This window comes from Myotis myotis, unplaced genomic scaffold, assembly GCF_014108235.1.
Source record: "Myotis myotis isolate mMyoMyo1 unplaced genomic scaffold, mMyoMyo1.p scaffold_m19_p_11, whole genome shotgun sequence".
Lineage (NCBI taxonomy): Eukaryota > Metazoa > Chordata > Mammalia > Chiroptera > Vespertilionidae > Myotis > Myotis myotis.
The window spans coordinates 10,374,782-10,399,666 of record NW_023416315.1 but is presented as its reverse complement, the minus strand read 5'-3'; the positions used below and the strand labels follow the sequence as shown (position 1 = coordinate 10,399,666).

General features: G+C 40.6%; 1 protein-coding gene across 1 annotated transcript in view; it reads left to right on the top strand.

The window, feature by feature from the left end:
• The window catches only part of POU6F2 (POU class 6 homeobox 2), a 398,488-nt gene that overhangs the window by 269,866 nt on the left and 103,737 nt on the right, over positions 1 to 24,885 (top strand). Inside the window, exon 5 of the mRNA XM_036326978.1 lies at positions 16,369 to 16,715. Coding sequence (XP_036182871.1) covers positions 16,369 to 16,715 — 347 coding nt within the window. The remainder of the gene's footprint in view (positions 1 to 16,368; positions 16,716 to 24,885) is intronic.

Below are 24,885 nucleotides of genomic sequence, written 5' to 3'. Positions count from 1 at the left end.
AGATGCTTTACCTGTCCTTGAATGCATTGGGGGGGGCAATGTTTCCCAGAGGACCCCCTAATTCAAGAGCATGTAACGTGGACTCTTGGGCAGCTGGACCTAGAAATGGGTTGCCCGTGCAAAAGTGCTGCAATCCTTTCTCATGTGAACACCTCCTCCTTTAAATTTTCAGATTTGCGTGGGAGCAATGAGTGTCTGGGACACAGTCGGCTCTTAGTAAATATGTGTTAACTGAACAGATGAAGATTTATACACAATTCAGTTTTTTGTGTCAATGATATTTTTCAAGTTTAATAATTTATGGTCCAAGGCTAGGAGATAAATTCCAGGGGAATTTTTTTCACTTGCTTGCATTATCTTAGATAAAATAGTTCTTTAATAAGTAAGTTTTAGAGCACTTTCTAATTATTTCACTCATTTAATTATATAATTATAGAGATTTTAACTATTAGATTAGAACTGCCTCTAGAATTCTAAGCCAATAAAAGACTCTCCTTGGTATAAGTGGTTATTGGTTCAAGCTATATAGAATATATACAAATAAATAATTCTTCCTTTCCCTGTGTATGTGCTTGAGCAAACCACTTAAAGTCTCTGGGTTTCATTTCATATTTCTCAAAGGTTAAGTTTGGTTTGATGAGTTTCAAGAACGCTGTCAGCTCTGATTCCTATACACTTGGTAGGATTCTGGGAGAGAAATTCTCAAGTTATAAGTCACTCTTTCCCTGTGATTGGCTTCTTAAAGATTGGGCCCTTTGCTTTTCTTTTCTTTTTTCCCCCCAGAAATCTATCTTTATTTTTATTTGTTTACTTATTTTTATTTCATTTTTTCCCATCACCACTTACCCCTCTATGCTCTCTTCCACCTCCGTTTCCCCTGCCCCTGCAGTCACCACACTGTTATCCATGTCCATGAGTTCCCTCTCTCTCTTTTTTTTTCTTTTTTGGCTCAATCCTTCCACCTTTACCCGCTCCCTGCCCCCATCTGTCCTCCCCCTCTCTATGAGTAAGCCTTTGTTTTGCTTGATTGTTCAGTTTGCTCATTAAATTCCTGAAATCATATGGTACTTGTCTTTCTCTGACAGGCTTATTTCACTTAGCATAATGTTCTCCAGGTCCATCCATGCTGTTGCAAAGGGTAAAGTATCATTCCTTTTTACAGCAGAGTAATATCCCATTCTGTAAATGTACTATGGCTTTTTTATCCACTAATCTACCTATGGACACTTGGGCTGCTTCTAAATCTTGGTTATTGTAAATAATACTGCAATTGACATAGGGGTACATATATTCTTTCTAATAAGTATTTCAGGTTTCTTCAGATATATTCCCAGAAGTGGAAATGCTGGGTCATAAGGCAGTTCTATTTTTAATTTCTTGAGGTAACTCTATAATGCCTCTGCAGTGGCTGCACCAATCTGAATTCCCACCAAAAGTGCATAAGGGTTCCCTTTTCTTCACATTCCCATCAGCACTTGTTTGCTGATTTATTGATGATGGGGATTCTGACAAGTGTGAGGTGATATCTCATTATGGTTTTAATTTGTATTTCTCTGATTTTTAATGACATTGAGCATCTTTTCATATGTTTATTGGCCATCTGTATGTCCTTCTTAGAGAAGTGTCTATTCAGGTCTTTTGCCCATTTTTTAATTGGAATGTTTGGGCTTTTTGGTATTGAGTTTTATAAGTTCTTTATAAATTTTGGATATGAAACCCAGATGTATAATTGGCAAATATGTTCTCCCAGTAGGTGGATTGTCTTTTCATTTCATTTTGTTTATGGTTTCCCTTCTGTGCAAAAACTCTTTAGTTTGATGAATTCCCATTTGTTTATTTTTTCTCTTGTTTCCCTTGCCTAAGGAGACATATCAGAAAAAAATATTGCTACAAGAAATGTCCAAGATTTTACTGCCTATGTTTTCTGCTATGAGTTTTATGGTCTAACATTTTAAGTATTTAATCCATTTTGAGTTTAGGCTTGTGTAAGAAGGTGGTCTACTTTCATTTTTTGTATGTATCTGTCTAATATTCCCAATACCACTTATTAAATAAACTATCTTTATTCCATTTATATTTTTGCCTCCTTTGTCAAATATTAATTGACTGTAAAGGCATGAATTTATTTCTGGGCTCTCTCTTCTGTTCCATTGGTCTACACGACTCTTTTTATGCCAGTGCCAGGCTGTTTTGATTACCATGGCCTTGTTGTATAGTTTGAAATCAGGTAGTGTGATTCCTCCAACTTTGTTCTTCTTTCTCATGTTGCTGAGGCTATTTGGGGTCTTTTGTGGTTCCATACAAATTTTTGAAATGTTTGTTCTAATTCTGTGAAATACTCCATTGGTATCTTCATAGGAATTCTGCTGAATCTATAGATTGCTTTGCGTAGTATGGACATTTTAATGATGTGAATTTTTCGTCTCTAAAAGCATGGCACATGCTTCCATGATTTCTTTCTTCAGTTTCTTATCATTTCCTGAGTGCAGGTCTTTTACATACTTGGTTAAATTTATACCTAGGCATTTTATTGTTTTTTGAAGCAATTGTGAATGGGATGATTTTTTTAGTTTCCCTTTCTGATAGTTCATTATTGGTGCATAAAAATGCAACTGATTTCTGGATATATATTTTGTATCCTACTACTTTACTGAATTCATTTATCAGTTCTAGCAGTATTTTTGGTGGAATCTTTAGGATTCTCTTTATACAGTATCATATCTTCTGCAAATAATGACAGTTTTACTTCTTCTTTTTCAATTTGGATGCCTTCTATTTCTTCTTGTTGTCTGATTGCTGTGGCTAGAACTCCCGGTACTATGTTGAATAAGAGTGGTGAAAGCAAACATCCCTGTCTTGCTCCTGATCTTAAGGAGACCACTTGTAGTTTTGCCCATTGGGTATGACGTTGGCTGTAGGTTTGTCATATATAGTGTTTATTACGTTGAGGTATGTTCTCTCTATTACCACTTTACTGAGTGTTTTTAACATAAATGGGTGCTGCATTTTATCAAATGCTTTTTCTGCATTTCAAACAGTGTAACTTGAGCAAAAACACGGACACAGGAAAGCCAAGTATGTATGGGCAATGATGATCAGAAGATCGACTGGAAGGGAGGTTTCACATAGGAGACTGGTTGGAGCTGACACCGAAAAATGGGCTAGGGGCTATGTTGTTGTGAATGGTTTTAACTGGAAGGGTGGTTTATACTTATTTGGAGGGAAGTAAAGAAATAGTAAGAATCATTAAACAAGAATAAATATTAACATAGCATGACTGAGTATTTTGCATGTCAGTTTTCCCAGATAGACTGTGAATGAAATTTGGGAAAGCAGAACCAGAGTCTAATTTCTGTTTCTGCTTCCTGCACATTCCCTGACACATGGTAGGTGCTTAATAATTGTTTAGAGTAAGGACGAAAGACAGGTAGAAAGGAAGGGAGGGAGGAAAGAGGTGGAGGAAGAAAGGGAGAAGGCAGAGGCACAGGTGGGGGAAGGGAGCAGTAATTTAAATATAAATAAATATGTATATAAAGAGAAACAGGAGACTATTATTCTGGTCATTACAAGCAGCAAAGAGAGTCCTTATGCAGGGAGTAACATATTTATGAGATACTGTGTTGCCATAAAATTCATTTTCTCATCTAGGTCTTCTGAACAGCGTTTCTGTAATCTATTCAGGATTTGTAATTAATGTTTTAATTCATTATAAGTAGAAAAGATCTATAAGTGTTGTTTTATCAATACTGTTAGTGAATTTGTGTTCATCCATCCTACACTTTTGTCCAGTTTTTTGGATGAACACAGCATGCATTTTTTGATGGCATGGAGTAGAGGGTGGCCATGGAAAGAGTGGTAGCTGACCCATTGTGAGTCTGCCCTTTTATCACCCACTCATGTAACAGGGCAACACGATTGTTACACGTAGCCGATTTTCACAACCCACTAGCCCAGACATACTAAAAACCTGACCTTCAACTCAAACCCACTTAATCCATGTGTTCTATGATGTTTCTGCCCAGATTTGGTGGAGTTTAGGTCAGCCATGGGTTGTGATGACATTTTTTCACTCTTCCAAGATTATGATTTAATCTGTCCATGTAAGACCCATGTCAGCCTGAAACACTTTTCTGTCTACCCAGATAACCTTTCAGGGCTTCCTAAGCTTGTCATTTCTTCTTTGACCGCCTTTTATATACATACTTCAAGTTGAATTTTAATAGCACACCTTCAAATCCTGAGTTCTTAAATGTTCATGCACTTCCTGTATTGACTGTCTTAGGTCACAAACAAAATTATTCTACAGAATTTTTAGGGCATGGCCCCAAGTGTGTCAGGATGACTACCTTTGTCTATATAGTTATAAAAAAAGAAACACAGAAATTTTACTTAATTTTAAAAAAATGCATCTACAACATTTCCCACAGTTCATTGTAGATCCCGGGCATGCTCAGAAAACACATCACCTGCATGTAGTCTCCTAGAAGTACGAGCAGTGGAGCTCTTCAAACTCCAGAATTCTCTCATGGTATCTCTTCTCTTTTGAACCCAGCCAGAGCAAGCATATGGCTCCGTGAGGGTTAGAAGAATAAGTAAGTTAACAAAAGGCAACATAAATTATAGTTCCCTGCAATTATGACGTCTCAATTGTTTAGTGAACAGCTACTACATGCAGATTACTGAGAGGAGGCAGGAAGATTAAGAGAAAGAAAGACCTGACTAAAACAGGGTTGCCTTCGGCAGGAAGTTGTTGGGTAAAAGAGGCAACCAGATGCACATTATTCATTATAGTGCAAGGTACCATGTGCGTGTTCCCCTGTGAGGGTGCAGAGGAGAGCAATTCCTCCTGCCGACTGGGAGTGCCAGCCCTCCCTGGCAGGGCAGCTGCTACTCAGCTCCAGTGCTGATACAGGAACAAGCATCACATTGCCAGACCTCCCTGGATTTTTTTTTTAAGAAAAATGTCAATGCAGATTTTATGTAGACACTCCTGATTTTTTAATGTTGTCAACCAATTCAAACTTTTTCCAAGCCTTGTTTCCATAAGCCATGTTGAGCCATATCCCAGAAGTGTCTGTCTCTGAACTAGAAGTGAGAGTGTCCAGGGCAGGTTAGAATGAGTCTGGAACGGTGCAGTCATTCTCCGAGACGGTCCAAGCACCATGGTTTCATCTCTGGATGATGAGAACTATTATGCACTTGTATAAAAGTCATGGTATACCCCTGTCTGTGTGTTAGAAGGATAATTCTGATGGCAGATGGGCACTTGAAACAACTTGACAGCAGTGGTTGAATTAATGAATGAAAAAGAGAAAGATTAAAGAAGGTAAGAGATTAGAGGCCAGTAAGTAGGTTCTTTCAATGATCCAGACAGGGCATACAGAGGTTAACTTAGGAAAATGGAAGTGGAAAGAGAGTAATAAACACGGAAACTATCTGAAAGGAAGAGTGATGCCTTTGTGGAGGTAATTCATGCTGTTTGCCCACTTTTTCTGGCTCTTCTCTCTGGGAGTTGATAGCAGGACACTTCTTGGTGCCCTTGCCTTTGAGTGGTGCCATGTGACTAGTGCTGGCCAGCGAGTTGTGAGAGAGTGACAGGGCTACTTCTGAGCCAGAGCATTTAATTCCCACCCTGACGAGCTCTCTTTTCTTCTGTCATCATCCAATGGTCAAGATAGTTGCTGCTCCATCAGCTTGTGCACCCCTTTAATGAGGCCCCCCTGCCAACTTATGATGACATGAAAAGAAATAAACTTTCTTGGGCACATCCACTGAGATTGTAGGGCTGCTGTTACCACCACGTAACTTAATTGATCCTTACTGATACATTTGTATTTGCCTCTTGTGTTGATACAGCAATAACCAAGTAAAAATAAGGCTATTTTACTTCCCATAAGCAAAACCAGCCAGCCTGGCAGGAATCCATGAAACATACGCAAAAACATTTGTACTCACATACGTAAGACCATATTACGTCCTAACCTCATTAATTTTCCAGCCTCTCTTGCTTTTTATGAATTTTCCCAAGATTCTTTGTTTGATAACTCTTCTTCCAGTAGGATTATCGGTAATGTAATTAATAATTCCATTAAATTATTAGTTGTCTTCTTTTTTAACTTATTACATATGAAAGCTTAGACTGGACTATATAAATTGAATGGCTAATTTGCACATTAATACAACATAACCAAATTAGCCATGAAGTATATTAATTTTCCTGCAAAAGAATTCTATTATAGCTAGAGAAAGAGAAAATAAAAATGAGAATAATAATATTTATGATGTAATCTGAGTAAATTTTAAGTGGTAAACATTTTGCTACACAATTAAAGTCATTTAATTCTTTTTAATGAATATGGAATGGAATTGCAAATCTGTCAAGGGTATATTTTTAATTCCTATGTTTCAAAATATAAAAATAGGTGTAGCTTAAGGAAAACATTATAATTTATTGTGCAGGCCAAGAAAAACTAGGATATACGTGGTCCTAGGATCATGTCTGAGTTCATATTTCTTCATTTGTAAAGTGAGAAGAAACTTTACATGCTACCTCCCCTTCTCTAAAAATAACAACTAAATGTCGTCAAATCTGTGAAGCTATTTGGCAACCCTGATGTTGTTGTATAGGAACAAAGCTGAATTACTGCTTAGAGAGTTGGAAGTGCAGCCTCTGTAAGGAAGGTCTGTGGTGCCGTGGGAGAAATTCAGAAGAGGAGAGCGAGGTCAGATTCTCAAAAGGAAAGCTCTTGCTCTACATTCCAGCAGCCACAGACTTCCAGAGGAATCAGCCACCGCATCTTCGTCACTTAACTTTTTTAATCTGAACTGACAGATCACTGGAGAATAACTGTAGGGAATAATCCCCACCCTGGCAGAGGGGATGGATTAAACCAACCATGAATATAAGCGCTGGCCCATGTGTCTGTAGCCTAACAGAAATTTGAGTGGACATAGTGCCCACTATGGATAGCGCAGTATCCATAGAATTGCCCGTAATATATTCTCCTGTGATCATGCATCTTTCCTTTCCATGTGGACAGCTCGGTTTTTAACGAATATGGCTTCACTTCTACCCTCATGATTCAAAAGTTTCCCTGGAAAAACCATGCTCAGTAAATGTGAGTTATAATTTTAAACCTTCTAACCTCCAGTTAGAAGGTCAATTGGCCTTCTGAGAAGGGGTTACCAAGGATGTAAATAACTTTTCACATTACGGAGGAAAAATAATTGGATTGAATGTTACATGAGCACTTCTTTGAGCTGATTCCTAGCTCACCCTAGCTCACAAATGTACTTTCTGTCATTGAACTCATATGGTATTAAGAAGTGAAGGTGGCATAGTCAATGATGTACTGTAAACTTCAAACCTCTCAAAACAAAACAAAAATACCCGTGGTTAATCATGGAGAATTGGAGAATGAGCAGAGTTCATAGAGAACTGACAAGCAAGAGTCCCATTGTCTCAGCTGTATTCTTCACCAAGCCTCCTCCAAAGTCTGCAAGAGAAGGAAACCAGTGATTGTGGGAAGGTTAGGATTTGCTGATGAATAAATTTAGCCTTATCTGTTGAACAAATGGATTTTAAATCAAGAATAAATGTTTCCGTTTACAATCAATGATTCCCTGCAGGCTATGCAGAAATCAATCAATCAAAACCAAGGGACATGTAGCATTTATCCACTGGAATTTAGTCAAAATACACATTCAAATTCTAAGAGTTCTCATTTGATCTGGTGTCACCACCTGAAGAGGAGTTGAAAATCTGATGGAAATGGCAGGAGGGGATTACTTCAATCCTTTCTAAAGGAATCTTATTTAAAGTTAGCATTGTGTCTGGCTGGTGTGGATTAGTGATTGAGCATTGACCTACGAACCAGAAGATCACAGTTCGATTCCTGGTGAGGGCACATGCCCGGGTTGCAGGCTCAATCCCCAGTGTGGGGTGTGCAGAAGGCAACAGATCAGTAATTCTCTCTCATCATTGATGTTTCTATCTTTCTCTCCCTCTCCCTTCCTCTCTGAAATATATATACTAGAGGCCTAATACACAAAATTTGTGCAAGGGGCTTGGCCCTCGCAGCCACAGCAGTTTGCCTCGGCCCTCACAGCCGTGGCTTTGTCCTGAAGGTCGTCCGGAAGGTTGTTCAGCGGTCCAGTCTAATTAGCATATTATGCTATATATATATACAAACTAGAGGCCCAGTGCATGAAATTTGTGCACTCGGTGGGTGGGGGGGTGGGATCCCTCAACCCGGCCTGTTCCCTCTCACAGTCCAGGAGCCCTCAGGGGATGTCTGACTGATGGCCAGCAGTGGGACATCCTTAGCACTGCCGTGGAGGCAGGAGAGGCTCCCACCACCACTGCTGTACTTGCCAGTCATGAGCCTGGCTTCTGGCTGAGCAGTGCTCCCCCTGTGGGAGCACACTGACCACCAGGGAGCACCTCCTGTGTTAAGCATCTGCCCCTGGTGGTCGTTGAGTGTCATAGTGACTGGTTGTTTGCGGTTTGATCAATTTACATATTAGCCTTTTATTATATAGCAGATATATATATATTTAAAGTTAGCATTGGTATGACTGCATTTTCTTCCTCTACTCATGCTATATGCTCACTTAACAAGGAGGGCATCCACGCCAGGCTTCTCACAGCTCAAAGTGTCTAACATTTGCCTGTGCCTGGGGAGAGGTCAGCTAGGCCCGGGTTGTCCTAATTAGTCAGAGGAAGGTCCACTTTGGTTTCCCACCTTTGTGCCCTCAAGAACCTTTTTGTAGTTATTTCTCCTTTTCTAATAGACTATCTGAAAGGGTTTTCCTTCAAGAAAAATGCATTTTTAAAGAAATTCATATGCATATTCCCTCTTAACACATATTTGCAATTTTAATCAATCAAAGATGTTTATTACACTCATTTAAAGCTTCTCAGCAACATGAATTAACTAGTTTCATCACACTGGATTAGCTTGACTATAGATTAATCCATGCAGCCTTATTAGAGCATTCATCAACAGAAAAATGGGTAAAGAAAATGTAATATGCAGGGTAAAGCAAAAAGTATCTTTGCAGTTCTGAGTATGCAAAACACAGAGTTTATTCTTGTGTTATTATTTATCATTGTATTATTATTACAGTACGAACAACTGTAAAGCTACTTTTGTCCTACCGTGTATGTATAATAAGATATTATTCTTCCATGAGAAAGAAGGAAACCCTGCACTTTGTGACCACATGGGTGGAACTTGAGGCCATAATGCTATGTCAAATAAGTCTGAGAAAGACATGCACAGTCTTACTTGTAGAATCTTGCAAACACCCAGCTCACCCTGCATGGTGTGGCCTAGTTGGTTGGGTGTCATCCCATTGCACGGAAAGGTTGCTGGTTTGATTCCTGGCCAGGGCACATGCCCAGGTTGCAGGCTCACTCCTTGGTAGGGGGCATGCAGGAGGCAGCTGATCGATGTTTCACTCTCACATCAATGTTTCTATCTCTCCCTCTCCATTACTCTCTCTCTCAAAATCAATAAAAACAAACAAACAAAAAATACCCAAACTCATAGATACAGGGAACAGATTCATGATTGCCAGAGAAGAGGCATGGGGAGAGGAGGGAAGGATGAAATAGGTAAGGGTGGTCAAAAGGTACAGACTTCCAGTTATAAGATATATAACTGGGGATGTAATATACAGAATAGTGACTATAATTAAAAAAAAAAACAAAAAACACTGTATTTTATATTTAAAAGTTGCTAAGAGAATACATTTTAAAAATTCTCATCACACACACAAAAAAGTAACAATGTGTGGTAATACATGTTAACTAAAACTTGTGATAATCATTCTACAATGTGGATATATATCAAATCATTATGTTGTATACCTAAAACTAATAAAATGTTACATACCAATTATATCTCAAAGAATTTTATTAAGCATATTTTATATTAAAAACTAGAGGCCCAGTGCATGAAATTCATGCACAGGTAGAGTCCCTAGGCCTGGCTGGCCATCAGGGCCGATTAGGGCCTTCTGGCTGCCCGGCCAGAGCCTTCCTTCATTCTGCACCGCCCCCTGGTGGTCAGCACATGTCATAGCGAGCAGTCGAGCTCCCAGTCTCCCAGTCGAATTTCCAAGGGGACATTTTGCATATTAGCCTTTTATATATATAGATAGTTCATTACTGCTTGACCAGTGTTGCTCAGTGTTTGAGAGTCGACTTATGAAATAAGGAGGTCACGATTGGATTCCTGGTCAGGGCACATGCTGTGGGCTTGATCCCCAGTGCAGGGCATGTAGGAGGCAGCCAATCAATGATTCTCTCTCATCATTGATATTTCTATCTCTCTCTCCATTTCTCTCTGAAATCAATAAAAAATACATTTTTTAAAAAAACGAAGAGGACAGTTAAAAAAAGAAAAAGAAGAAGAAGAAGAAATCCATCTGGGGAACTTATAACTGCCACCCAATTTTAGAGGCAACACATCACAGAGTTCTGTGGACAACATATGCTGATATCCTACTCAGTTATTTTCCTTAAAATGTCACCAAGCCTGATCACAGTGCTGCTGCTGCCCTATGTATAAGCATAAAGGAAACATTCTCTCACCATCAACCCAAACGTGTGCCATGAATAAAGCTACTGTGGCCTTTCCCCACCTTCCCTGCAGTCCTCCGTCTCTCCTCTGCTGCTGCAACTCCAGGTCTCTGTTCTCTATAATAACTCATGATTCACCCCCAAATTAGCATCTTTATCCTCACAACGCACATTTGTGTTTCATATCAGCATGTTCTAAAAAAGGTTTTTCTTGCAGCAAGACAGAGGTACAACTTTACACACTTTCCCAAGAGCTGAACAATTCATCACGGAGCGGACACCTTCAAATTAGCCTCTGTAGCCAAGTACTGGTGCCGCCTCTGCTCAAGGGCAGGGCTGTGGAGGGCACCTGTGTACGAGTGGGCAGTTATCTCTGTTCCAGCTCTCAGGGGGAAATGGGTTGCCCTGTCTGTATAAGTGATTCTGTTATGGTAAGAGGCGTTGGGAGGCGACAGGCCTACGATGGAGTTTTCCATAGCACCCACCAGCTATGCAGACTTGGGAAGGTCACTTAACCATTCCGAGCCCAAGTTCTATGCGTATAACATGGCACTGATAGCACTTCTCCACATGGCTGTCTTGAAAAAGGAATGCATGCCTATTCAGTGAAAGTCCTTTTCAAACAATTAAGCACTGTCTTGTTTTGAACCCACGTTCTCATCACTGCTCTCCGCCTGCTGACAGTGTCCAGCTTCCAAGACTTCTCCAGCATTTCTGGAAGTAACAGGAGGTGCCTGTGTGTGCTCAGATATGAGTCCATGGTCCCCTTGCCCCGCTCTGTCAGACCTATGCCTCTGCAGCAAGCGCAGCGTTTTCCTCCCTGTGCCATCCAGCATCGAGTGGCCCTGCCCACATATCTCCCTCCGCTTCACCAGGTATAGTCCTTGCTGGCAGCTGCCTTTAACCCTCTGGACTACACAGCCATGTGGAGGGAAAGATTACTCTCTTCCCTTGTGGTGTCCCAAGGCAACATGGCTTGGTCTCCAGTGTGTGACTATATAAAACAGTCATTATTATTATTATTATTATTATTATTATTATTAAAAAATATGCATAGCATAAAATTTGTCATTTTCACCATTTTAAAATATACAGTTCAGTGGCATTAAGCACATTCGCAGTGCTGTCCAACCACCACCACTATCTAGTCCCAGAACTTTTTCATCACCCCAGCAGGAAACCTCCATACCGGTCACCACTAGTCTGTTTTCTGTCTCTATGGACTCACCTATTCTGCATATTTCATATAAATGGAATTATTCAATACGTGTCTTTGGCATCTGGATTCATGCACTTAGCATCAGACTTTCAAGGTTGCTCTTCTTTAACCCGGCGTTCTCTCTCTCCCTAGGACCAGGCTTGCGCCAGCGGACGGGGCTAAAAGTGGGTTTGAATAGCCAGCACTACCATGCCCTGTTCAGGACTCCTAGTCACTTCCAATGATAAGTCCCCACCTGCTTCCTTCCTCCCTAGCATGAAACTTACCCCTGCTGTAAATGTACTTCTATGAAGCTACTGTAGTCCTGGATATGTCCAGGAGTGTGTAACATCAGCCATGAATAATAGCTCGTACTCATTCCCACAGGCACTCAAATCCAAACATGCCCACATATGCCTCAACCTGAAAAGTCCAAGAAATGCTGAAGTTGAGATCCCCACTAGAGTGCTGATAATAACAGGATGTTATACTTTGTGTTAACCAAAGTGAGGGTGTTGTTCCTTTAGCATTTGAATACTATTTTGCTTTCTGTGAATTCTAAGATCTTTCAAATACTTTGCTAAGTGGAAGACATATCTACATGTGTTCAGAATCTTTCATGGACTTACTCTTTATCTGTAGGTATATGTTTTGCTTTTACTTTCCATTTCTCTGATTTGAAAGTAGTCTTATGTGAATCCCATTCAGTATCATTCCATACCTCTGCTGGCGTGGTTCTCTTTACGTGTGTGGTTTCCTGAGGAAACCTTTATCAAAAATTCAAAGTAAGAATTTGTTTCTAATTTACAATGGACATAAAGAAACCGAACAAGTGGAGAAATGTAGGATTCTTGGCTAATCCTTTGTCATATTTAATTATTTATTTGGGAAATTTCAAGCCACTGGTTTTGCCATAGTGTTCCCTTCTCTCTAGGAAATTCAGAGTGTGGTTGAGTTTTGCCCTTTATTTCTTTTTCAATAAGTTTAAAAAGTTTTAAATAGCCTAATGTAAATTTCTATGGATCTCTTTTTCTTTCATAGCTACTGTTATTGTAGTTAACGTCTATATTTAACATTGGCCTGTAAAGTGTAGTAACCAGACATGGAGGAAATAATCACAAAAAGATATAAATACCAGGGAAGAGAATAAACTCTTTAATATATCATAAATAGGGTCAGAGTTTTATCCTCCAAAATTACCATTTTATTGGCAAACATTCCCTAAAGTTCAAATATGTTCTTGAACCTTCCTAACTTGTGTCCGTATCTCAGTGTGCTTTATACAATTAGCCACTTAGAGGCTAGATATTTTAGCATTTTTAAGCTTTTATTTTCATACTATAGTGTAGGTCAGTGGCCGGCAAACTGAGGCTCGGCAAACCACGGCTCACGAGCCACATGCGGCTCTTTGGCCCCTTGAGTGTGGCTCTTCCACAAAATACCGGCTCTTCCACAATATACCGACTTCTACGCATGGGCCACGAAGTTTCAATTGCACTGTATGTGCGCGCCTGCACGTGGTATTTTGTGGAAGAGCCACACTCCAGGGGCCAAAGAGCCGCATGTGGCTCGCGAGCCGCAGTTTGCCAACCAAAGGTGTAGGTGGATTTGGCATTTTTTAGACAAGGGTTACATTACATTCTTGTATCACCCACTCACGATTTCCTTTGTATCCAGGATGTATCTGAACATATTTTATTGTCCACTTTGCATGCAGATGCCAAATTAGTTTATGTAACTCAAAAGTTTAGTTTAGATCATGCCTTTCCAGGCAAGCTGCAGGTCATGGGAAAGAAATAGCCAATGTGACCTCACCAACATAAAGGAATGAAGACAAATTTGGGACCGTGTCTCATAAATAGGTTAGGGTCTGTTGCACCTAGCCGTCGGCCAGTATCTATCTGCCAATATTCCTCGGTCTTTCCTGCTTCTAAAGGCTGTGTTAGATAAATGCTTTTCTAACCAAAATGAAACAGGATGGTATTTAAGTCAACCATGGAATAAGCACTGACAGATGTGCCTCCCACCTGACAGAAATCAGGACAGGATTGATTTGAATCAGGCAGGAGGCCAGACGCAATTATTCCCCAAAGTCTGTACGTCCACCCGAAGGAGACATCCAGCCCCACTCCCCCCACCCCCCACCCCCGTGCCCCATAATGCAGAAGATCCTGGGAGGTAAGGATGGAGCTGGGCTCCCAGATCTTCAATAAGATGTGATTTTTGTACAATAGGAGCCAGGGGAGGGCAGAGAAGGACAAAACCAAACCACACCCTTCAAGTTCCAATAAATGGCATGATGACTGAGAATTTTATTACATAGACTTTATTCCTTGGAGCAGTTTTGGGTTTTCAGCAAAATTGAATATAAAGTTCAGAGAGTTCCTACTGACTGGGCATCTTCCAGCCCCCTCTCATGCACACCACCTCTACCTCTAGAGTTCAGAGCACTCTGGGTTTACACACAAGGAGGGACACGCACCAGACCGAGCGCTGAGCAGACCTAGAGTAATTCACTGACCCAGTGAGGACCAACGTGGAACACATCCCAACGTGGAAGCCCTACATGGTAGCTGAGAGCACAGAACTGATAGTTGGTGTCCCCGAGAACTAGCACGTTACATTTCATCACTACAGCTATGCCTTGTTGAAACAAACCTGAGTCTATATTTGAAATCTGATTTACACGAGAGGTTAATTGGGAGTGTTCCATCTTCCCACCACTTCACAAGTTAAGTTCCTCACCTTCTCTAAAGTCTAAAGTCACTCAAAACTTCCCAGAGCCTCTGTTCCAGGCAGTCTATTCTCCACATTGTCCTTCAGGAATGTCACCTGAGTCATGCTGGATTCTGGATGTTTCTCCACCCGGAATATCTTCTCTTGGCCATTTTGGTCAGTTTCCACACTGTTGACCATTTAGTGATATGTATCAAGCATCTAATGTTAGCAGGACTCTGTAATGTGTACCTCAAGCCTGATCATTTCTTATGAGTTAATCTTATCTCCACAAATAGACTACAAACTCCTTAAAGGCAGTTTTGAAATACAACGTATTACCTGGCACAGTTCTAGTGCCTGACTGTTATTCAATGAATTTTACAAAATTATTCTTAACTTTACAAAGAGAGTCACTGGTTGATTTCCTTACAAAGAAAGTCCTTTCGGTGTCCTCAAAATATGGGTCAAAGTACACACAAATATGTTCTTGAGAACATACTTGTTATATAAAGACACGTATATATCACTATAGAATCACTAGATTTTTTGAAGGAACATTTTCTAAAAATAGGGACTAGCTTAATGTTGCAACCAGAAGTTATTACCTCTGGAAATCTTAACAAATTCTAGGTAAGGGAGGAGCAGGAAAACATTGCAGCCCTATGCATTCAACATTGACCCTTATATTTATTTGTAGGCTTGTTGGAAAGTCTTCAGACTGAAATTCAGGCAAAGAAGGACATGAACTGGTAGCAACAATTTTCTCTAGATCATTTCTTGGCCAAACTGAATGTCTTTCTGCTGTAGAAATTGTTCAGTGCTAGATGGACGTCTGAGAACAAATTTCGTGTGCTCAGTGTTAAGACAGCTTGTCCGACCAACTCTTACTTTTCACATAATAAGAAAATCATGAAGAAAAGAGAAAGAAAGAAAGAAAATCTTGAAAGATGATTTCATTTTCTCAGTTTCTTGCATGTCCTTGGGGTGCTAATGTGTTTAGTTACCACAGTATACAGATCACAATCGCCTACAATAACCCAGATTTGGGGGGGAGGAGTATCTCTGTGTCTTTGATCAGCAGGCAAAAACCTCAGGGTCAGGATTCTGACTCTGCAAAACAGAGAATCGTGTGTTGTAGAAGCTCGAAACTAACATGTCTAAGCCAACTGGCAGAGGTCTGAAGTGGCAAGTGAAAATGACACGATTAATCGCATTGGTGATGAAAGGCTTACAAACTATTTAGTTTTCTGTTCTTAACTCCAGCCCAGCATTTACCAAAAGAATTAAACTGGTTGAACCTTAAATCAAATCTTGAAAGCATAAGTGTATTGCCCAAGCAGTGCAGAAAGGAAGAGAGAAAGTACTTTCAAACACGACCTCCATTTCTAGCGATACCTTGGCTTGTACTGCTCAATACCTTTCAAAGTAACAACTTGATGTGGCACATTCTCATCTTCCTTGAATTTTTACATTTTCCCCAAGAAGTGACTCTTTTTAAAAATATATATTTTTATTGATTTCAAAGAGGGAGCGAGAGATAGAAACAGCGATGATGAGAGAGACTCATCCATGGGCTGCCCCTGCAGCCCCCCACTGGGGATCGAGCCCCCAACCCAGGCATGTGCCCTGACGGGGAATTGAACCATGATCTCTTGATGCATAGGCCCACGCTCACCACTGAGCCACACCGGCACAGTGACTCTCTCTGCCAGTGCCCCACAACCCTTTCCCGTACCAAGGGTGAGAGGGTAAACCTTTTCTAAAGGGCAGCTCACACCAGACAGGCTGCCAGGGACGCACAGCAAAATGTTCTGTCCTGTTTGTTTCACCCCCACGTGTGTGTCTGTTTGTTTTTTCCTTGTAGCTACCTCATCCCTGAACTCCCAGCTCCAGCAGCTCCAGCAACTCCAGCAGCTGCAGCCGCCACCGCCTCCGCCGCCCGGCAGCCACCCGCAGGCGCCCCCACCGTCCCCGGCGCCGCAGCCCCAGCCCCAGCCGGCCCCGCCCCAGCAGCCGCCACCCGCCTCCCAGCAGCTGCCAGCTCCGCCATCGCAGCCCCCGCAGCCTCAACCCCACCCTCACCCCCAGCACCAGAACCAGAACCAGAACCAACCGTCTCCAACTCAGCAGAATGCAAGCCCCCCTCAGAAACTCAGCCCTTCTCCAGGACATGGCCTTCCGTCGCAGCTCACGCCACCCAACCCTCTGCAGGTACGCCCTCCGCCCGGCCCGGGCCACGCGGGCCCCTTCCCTGGGGCTGCGCCCTCCCCCCAGGCAGAGGCCAGAAAACTTAGCGTCCAGTTCTGCAGCGTCTAATTCAAACTGATCTCTTTAGACAGAGGCAGGGGAAGCACATAGCAGGCAACTGGGGATGCATGTGGAGGGAACAAATGGAACCCCGTTGATGTTACCCTCCCAAGGATAAATGTTATCTGCCTCCTCCGGTGAGAGGCCGGCACTGTAAGTGCATTTGTAGCCTGTAATAATTCCACTTTATGATACTTTCTGAAGGCAGCAAAGAGAGCATCCAATTAAAATTATTACTAGCACCGTTTTGTAGCCCCGCGGAGAACTGTATCTCCTGTCCATGAGGCGTGGTGGTTATTTCTCTCTATTATGAATACGACAGTGCCTTACCTTAAGTACTTTGTGCTCTTTTGTTTCTATTTTTCTAAAGACTCTCTGGGGTTAGGAGGGTAAAGAAATTTAGCCCCAGTCTTATGTCCCAGATTCCAACCATCACTCCCTTGACTAACAAGTACTCTAGATTCATGCCGAGAGCCTCACGAGTATGCATTCTAACGGTTATTTTAAAAAGTAATAAGGCTTCTGTATTATTACTGTGAAGCTTGAGGGCAACCAAGATACTTCAGGCTAATCGTGAATGTTCACCTTTAACCTACTATCATTGAGGAGCAATGGATCGGAGCATTCAGGAATATTTAACTTTAGAGTTCAGAACACCTTTCTTAACGTAGAGGCCTTTAAAATAATTAGCTTCAAAACATAGTGACTGTGATATCAACCCATCAGATCCAGAAATTAATAGCTCGGTTTTAGACTTTCATAATGTTTTCCCACGTGAGATTTCAGATGACTGAGTACATTTGTCGTGCAGTGACGAAGTCTGGCAGAGTGGGCAGCCTATGCATTCATTTCAGAGCCAACTCCCCGCCCTGCCTGATGGTGGGGCATGCGGTCCTCCTACCCTAGGATGGCAATAGCCATTGCATTCTTAGGGCCCAAATAGCAAAGTATACAAAAGTCACAATAAATTGGTACATAGGCAGAAAGGCAAGTAAATTAGAGACCTAGCCTTTTAGACCAACTTTGCTTGTTATGTTTGTTATTTTAGAACCAACATTTTTCGTATGAACTTGGATTCTCAGTGGTGGCCCAAAGTTTTCCTGGGAATGAAAACATTTGGGTGAGATGAATAATTGTATTTTCCCTGGCACTTGGGTCATAGCTACTTTCAATTTGGACATTTTCCTGAGACGGGTTTGAAGTTGTATTTTTTTAAAAATATCACAAGTATGCGACAACGTACCACTTTTGACATAGGACTGAAATGAGTTTTAAAAGTCTTTACTGTACACTTGACAGCTATGGAAACAGTAGACATAATCAGATTTACAAAATGCATGATTACAATAATCCTAATGTTTTCTGCGTTTGGAATTCAACTCTATTATCCCACAGAATGAGCTTAATACTTTTTGAGAGCAGTTAAATTAGATGTATCCGTGCACCATGTAATTAAACACTTCCTCTTTCCAAGTCATCAAAATAAGTGCAATTACCAAAGAAAAACCTGCCCCAGTCTGAGGGAGGAGAGCCCTCAGCTCTGACTTTAGTCGTTGTGTATCATCCAGGAGTCCCTGCAGCTGAGGTCTGCGGACACCAGCCTTCCTGAACGCTTACAGCCTATACAACTCTATCAGCCAGCTAAAGCCAAATGCAGACAATCCATTTCAATGACCGTTGATGAGACTTTAGAAGAGGTAACCACTCAGCCTCATGAAAATAAGTTGTATTAGGATAATTTCCAAAAGTTCTCTTTACGGTTTGCCATGGAAATCCAGGGGCTGTTTTGTTTTGTTTCTGCAACAAATGAAGGCTCAGAGCCTCAATTCTTGCTCTATAACTCTGAGGTAATGTTCTAATTTTTTACTGTTGGAGTTTTAACTTACAAACTTAATAACTACACTGGTAAGAGAGTACTCGAACTTCTTCTGTAGATCTAATGGATAACAACCAAAAAAGTGATCTGGTAAAAACTTGTAAAAGCGCCGAACCGGTTTGGCTCAGTGGATAGAGTGTCCGCCTGCGGACTCAGGGGTCCCAGGTTCAATTCCGGTCAAGGGCATGTACCTTGGTTGCGGGCACATCCCCACTGGGGGGCGTGCAGGAGGCAGCTGATCGATCTCTCTCATCGATGTTTCTGGCTCTCTATCCCTCTCCCTTCTTCTCTGTAAAAAATCAATAAAATATATTTTTTAAAAAAACAAAACAAAAAAAACTTGTAAAAGTATTACCAAGTAGATAAAAAACTAATTTTGAATAAATCTATATCAATAGGAATAAAAGGAGTTTTTTTCCTTTACTATAGGCATGTGTAAAGGAAATGGAGAATTCCATGATTTTGAAATGTTGTTTTCGAAATATGTTTTGTGGAACATGCAATATTTGAACTTTTTAGGAAGAAAACTATTTAAAAGAAACTGCAAAGGTAATGATATTTTCGAAGTAGAATAAAGTGTTTTTGGTTTGAAGATTATTAAAGGAATAAAGGTAAACTAAATTCATATATGACAGCTTAAATTCTATTTGATTTTTTTATTTTCATGTGGGCTTTACCTTTTTACATTATTCAAAATCTGTCTCAGAGATATTAATTTAGAACTATGCAAGTTAGATTGTCAAGAAAAGCCAATAATTCAGGTTTTTTGTTTAAAAGAACTTTGAAAGATAACAATTATTGCTGGGACTGTACAGATGTCTTCAGAAAAAAGAAATCAGTGGAAGTGGCTTGTATAGGTATATTTAAATGAGGTCGTTTGAGATGAAAAAAAGAGCAGCACTAGCAGGTTACTCTAGACTTAAATCTAAAATTCTCCAAATAGTTCCCATCAGGTTTTCCCATGATACTGCAGTATAACTTTTTTCACTCTTTAGTTCAGTTCCATGCAATAACTCGCATTTACAAAACCAGGTTGTTGTTTCAAGACAGATATAAGTTGAAAGTATTATCACTTCACAGAGGACCAGATAGGGGACTGACTTCATGAACTACGTTTGATCCTCAGGGTTATAGGAGGACTAATGGTCCAGAGTGGAGGTTTGTCTTTATGTTCTGCATTGAGACTCATTACCTGCCTACCCTACCTATGTTTGGAAAGAAGTTCTCCAAGCATAGATCATAAGCACAAAGATTTTCAGGGGCCAGGTAGTAAGCATAACTTGGGTATAAAACTCAAAGTCAAATTTTGAAAACAGTATGAGACAAACAAAATGCATCTGTGAGCTGAATTGAACCTTTGGTTCCAGGATGGTTATAAATCCATACTCCTATGTTTTGCTGTAATTTATCAGCTATAGGCTGTGCCAGAATTTAAACTTGAGTGTGTTGGTTAGACACAGATCAGAAACATAAATGGAAGGAACTAACTTTTGGGGGAGAAATATGGCCTAATCCTTCCTGGGTAGGAAAAAAAAAACACATGTAAATTTTTAATTTCAATATATAATTTTGATCTGGATAAAGACCACATAAGCATAAGAATGGTGAAATAAATATCTCCTTTCTATGACGTTTGAGATGGCTCTTCTTCAGACTGTGCCTTGGGTGTTTTCGTTTGCACAAGGAAAATTCCAGACATTGTGTAAAAGCCCTGATGTGTGCATGTTCCTTCCTGAGTGATCTGGGGATGAAGTGGCCATGGTTGGAGCCTGGTCATGGTACCATGGGAATGGGGAGCTTGAGGGCTTGAGGCCTCATCTTAGTTCTGACCTGCTTCCAACTAGCTAACAAGTTTGAACAAGTCACCTTGGTTCTCTGGACTTTGTTTTCCTCATCTGTTAAATGTGTGGGCTATATGAGTTTTAAACTCCTTTTCAGACCTATGAATCTATGATCTAAATGTTACCAGGCCTCTAGAATTTTATTGGCTATTCAAAGCCCGAGGTCTTAACGATTCTGTGAGTTTTCTTCAAGGTCAGGTTAATTTCTTCCCACTCAGCTGGGTGGCAGAGTGGAAACAGAGTGGGGACAAACACAAGTGGGATAATGATAGCAGAGACAGATTTAATCTTAGCCATGGAGTCCAAATTAAAGTCAAGTTTTAATCCTCAGAGAGTCACTGCTGCAAGCTCTGGTCCCAGATTGCTTTTCCACTTACCCATTAAAGAAGCTTAAGAAACCAAATGCTGCGTTTAACCTTGGCCATCTGCACACCGTCTTGCACGGCAGGAAACAGGATAATCTTTCCCTTTCTTGGTGTATTGCACATTTTAATAAATAACAGAGGGAGGGAGTGCTCAGTGGAAGCAGCTAGGAGAGAGAAAGCTATCTGTGCTTGTCGGAGGAATGAGGAGCATGGTCACCTTCTCAGCAGTGAAGTTGCTCAAGAGGGCGTAAAATTGTCCCTGACTATGTACATTTGCTAATGTACAGGTCTTGTTACCACTCAGGCATCCAAGAGTAAACTGCATCCCAATTCTACCTCTGTTATGCAGTAGGCACAGCCTCCTTCCTGATCTTCTCATTTGGGATATTTTCTCACTGGCAAAATTTAGGACTAATTTCCAAAGTGGATGAGTGATACAGAGAGTGGTACATGCTCATTTTTTTAAAACCAAGAACCCAAACCCTTGTTAAATAGTTAGACCTAGACCTACATGACTTTCATCCTTTTTAAAGCAAATGGTCTCCAAACATGGCTCCTTCTTATAGAACAGACTCAGTATCCTGGTCCAACTCTTTCTCTCCCCAGCAGTTTGTCTTAATCAATTTAACATAATATTAGTCAAAGCTTTGAACTTTTGTCATCTATAAAAGGAAGGGGTAAAATTAAATATTTTTAGAACTTCTTCCATTCTATTTGGAGTTTTATGTTACAAACCACTAAAACAGTTGGGTGTCTTTGCCAGTGCAAGGGGAGAAAAGGTTCTAGGTTCTAGGTTCTGAGGCTGGAGCTCCATAAATTAGACTAAGAAAAGACCTTAACAAGAGAAAAACAAACAGGAGTTTATTAACACATGCATCACATGTACACATGGGAGTATTTAGTAATGAGTAACTCAAAAGGGGTGGTTAGAACTTTGGCTGACATAGCATCTTAACAAAAGAACAACACATTTTTAGAGAAGTGACAAGACAAAGGAAAAAGACTATGAGCTTTTTGTGGGAATGGGAATATATGGGGAAACTAATAGTAGATAAGGGCTAGTTTTAAAAGCTTTGTTTTACAAATTCTTTTGGTGCCATTTCTGGGCTGATAAGAACCCAGAATTGTCTCCAGTAATTAATTTATGTCCTTCCTTATATAAAGGTGTAAGGGGAACAGCTTTACAAATTTATGTCCTGCTTTTAGGTAAATAGGAGGATAATGGAGAGCTTTTCTTGTATCTGCTTTTCTCAATTGCCTTCAGCTCAAAAAAAAAATCATGCCGCAGTGAAACACTTTGGGGTGGCATATCTGCTACCATTTGCAGGCATATTCATATCACCCCTTCGGGGTCATTGTAAATGCTAATAGACCTCAGACATCTCCGTGCCTACGCAGGGCTGAATCACTGTGTAGAATTCTCCCAGTCTAGACCAAGGCGAGTGAGGCACTCATCTCAGATGCAAAACTCAAGGTGCACCCCAACATGTAGTAACCAATAAAATCGATAATATTTTAATACAAGAGTTTTAAAAACCAACAATGAATGCCAAAATCCAGGGTGAACTAAATGTCAACTTTAGGATTAGTAACAGTAGTGTGCCATATTTGAGCCTGAGGCAAAAAGAAAAATCAGTAATACTTATTCTGTTGATCATGAACTTTTGCATTCATTTTTTTAAAATGTTGAATTGGATGTTATTCATCTTGATTACTGTGTTTTGGGGAACACCCTTTTAAATTCTGTGCCCCAGATGAGTGCCTCATTCACCTCAACCTAGTCCCTTCCAGCTTGGCTTCCAGCTGTGTCAATGGTTTAGTTAGTAAATACTCTCCAAGGTCAGTGGCATTCTGTGCACTGTAAATTTCAGTCAGACCTTGGATTTCACTGTCTAGTTTAACTTGAAAATGACACTAAATTTGGTGCAGTAGAAAAACATGAGTACATGTTGGATAATAGATGGGGCAGGGAGGTGGGGTGGAAATCCATCCTCCTTAGCTGTGTATTGCACAAGTCTAATAAACCAATCATTTTTATTGAATTGAAATGTTAGGACAATCAAGTAACTTCTTTTGTCTGACATTTTTCACTGAACTAATTTATAGTTTTATGAAATTGAGTATGTTTGGTGAAAATGATGGCTGTAGATAACATTCTCCCAGAACAATCCAGACCCTCAGAAACTTTTAAAAACTGGAAGAGTCCACACAGACTGAGTAAGGCTTCCCCTTGGGCTATAAAACCAAAGAACACTTTATTATTATGGATGAGAAAATCTATCCAGACCCAGAGAGTTATTGTGAAGGTTAAATATAACATACCGATGAAAATGCTTTTCATGCTATAAGTTTGCTATGCAACTGTTGATTATACCACAGCTATGAAAGAGTATGAATTTATTTCTGTTTATACTGCCATCCAGCAAATTGAGCACTTCATTTATAATTCACTCATTCAGGAAGAGGTCGGGTGGGAAATGGGAGTCCCTTTACCCAACCATATTCAGCACAGAATAAAATAAACAAAACATGCTTATCCACATTGTCTGCAAGGGACAATTTTTTCTTTTATGAAAGAAAGAAAATCTCCTTTAAAAAAACAACAACCCTCAGTTCACATTACTGACATTTCAAAGAATTTATTGCAAGCATTTGAGATCCAGGAGGAACAACAAAGTTGATATTGCTTTGAGAGTGGCAGGGGGGAAATTAGTTTACCAAGAATATACTTTATATACTCCGGTGCTTCCTTGTCATTGTCTAGATTCCCCGTTCCTGGGTGCTGCTCTGTAGTAGTCAAATCGTGTAGAAAGGGGTTTAACAAAGCAGGCAGCATGTTCACACCGTTGACTATGGAAGCTCACATCAAGTACTGATAGATGGAAAGGGTGCCAGACTCAATAAAAGTGGAAATATTCTTGCAGCATTTGAATGTGGCAAGTTAGAACTTCTCAAGGAAAACAGCCCCACTCTGACCATGACCGGGGCCAAATCCATGGCCTGTCTGTAGCGAGCTCAGCAGTGAGTCTGCACCACACACACTCTCCAGTCCCATCACTGTCTGTTGAATGTGGCTGATAAACGAATGCCAAAGCCCAGTTCAGAATGCTCCTGGGACAGTTTTGCCTCCATGTGCATAGCGGCAGGTTATAGTGGCAAGTTGAGATACCCCAAAAGTGCTGGCTAGCACTTCACTCTGAATGAGCAAAACCGAGGCAGTATTTCTGTCACCTTATACAGTATTCTCGTGCTTTCATGATCAAGTTCTATTCCTCACATTGTAGCCTCAATTCATTTCCTACAGGTTTGGGGTAAATTATCCATGGGCTTTTAAACTGACTCCCAAAGTATAGACTTGCAAGTGAATATTACCCAGGTTGGAGAGATAGTGCTTTTATCCTTCTCTGCAATCATCAAACATCTGTGATGTGCACTGTGGTCCGGGGAAGGTTTGCAGAACTGACAAGGTGGTCTTTAGAAACAGGCAGACTTGGACTCGGATGCTGGCTCTGCTGGGCCCATCCTTCTGAGCCTCAGTTTCCTCATTGGTGGGAGGGTGGATGGGGGGATTGAATGAGATGACTTAAGTGAGAGTATCTAATTCCATTCCTGATAGATAGCAGGATATCAGAATCCTGCCTGCCTTTTTTCCTTCCTTGACACTAGACCAGTGATGGCGAACCTTTTGAGCTCAACGTGTCAGCATTTTGAAAAACCCTAACTTAGCTCTGGTGCCGTGTCACATACAGAAATTTTTTGATATTTGCAACCATAGTAAAACAAAGACTTATACTTTTGATATTTATTTTATATATTTAAATGCCATTTAACAAAGAAAAATCAACCAAAAAAATGAGTTCGCGTGTCACCTCTGACACGCGTGTCACCTCTGACACGCGTGTCATAGGTTTGCCATCACTGCTCTAGACACTGTAATCTAAAGAGGAATCTGAGATAAACAGATCAACTCAAAGTTGAACAAAAAGCAGTCA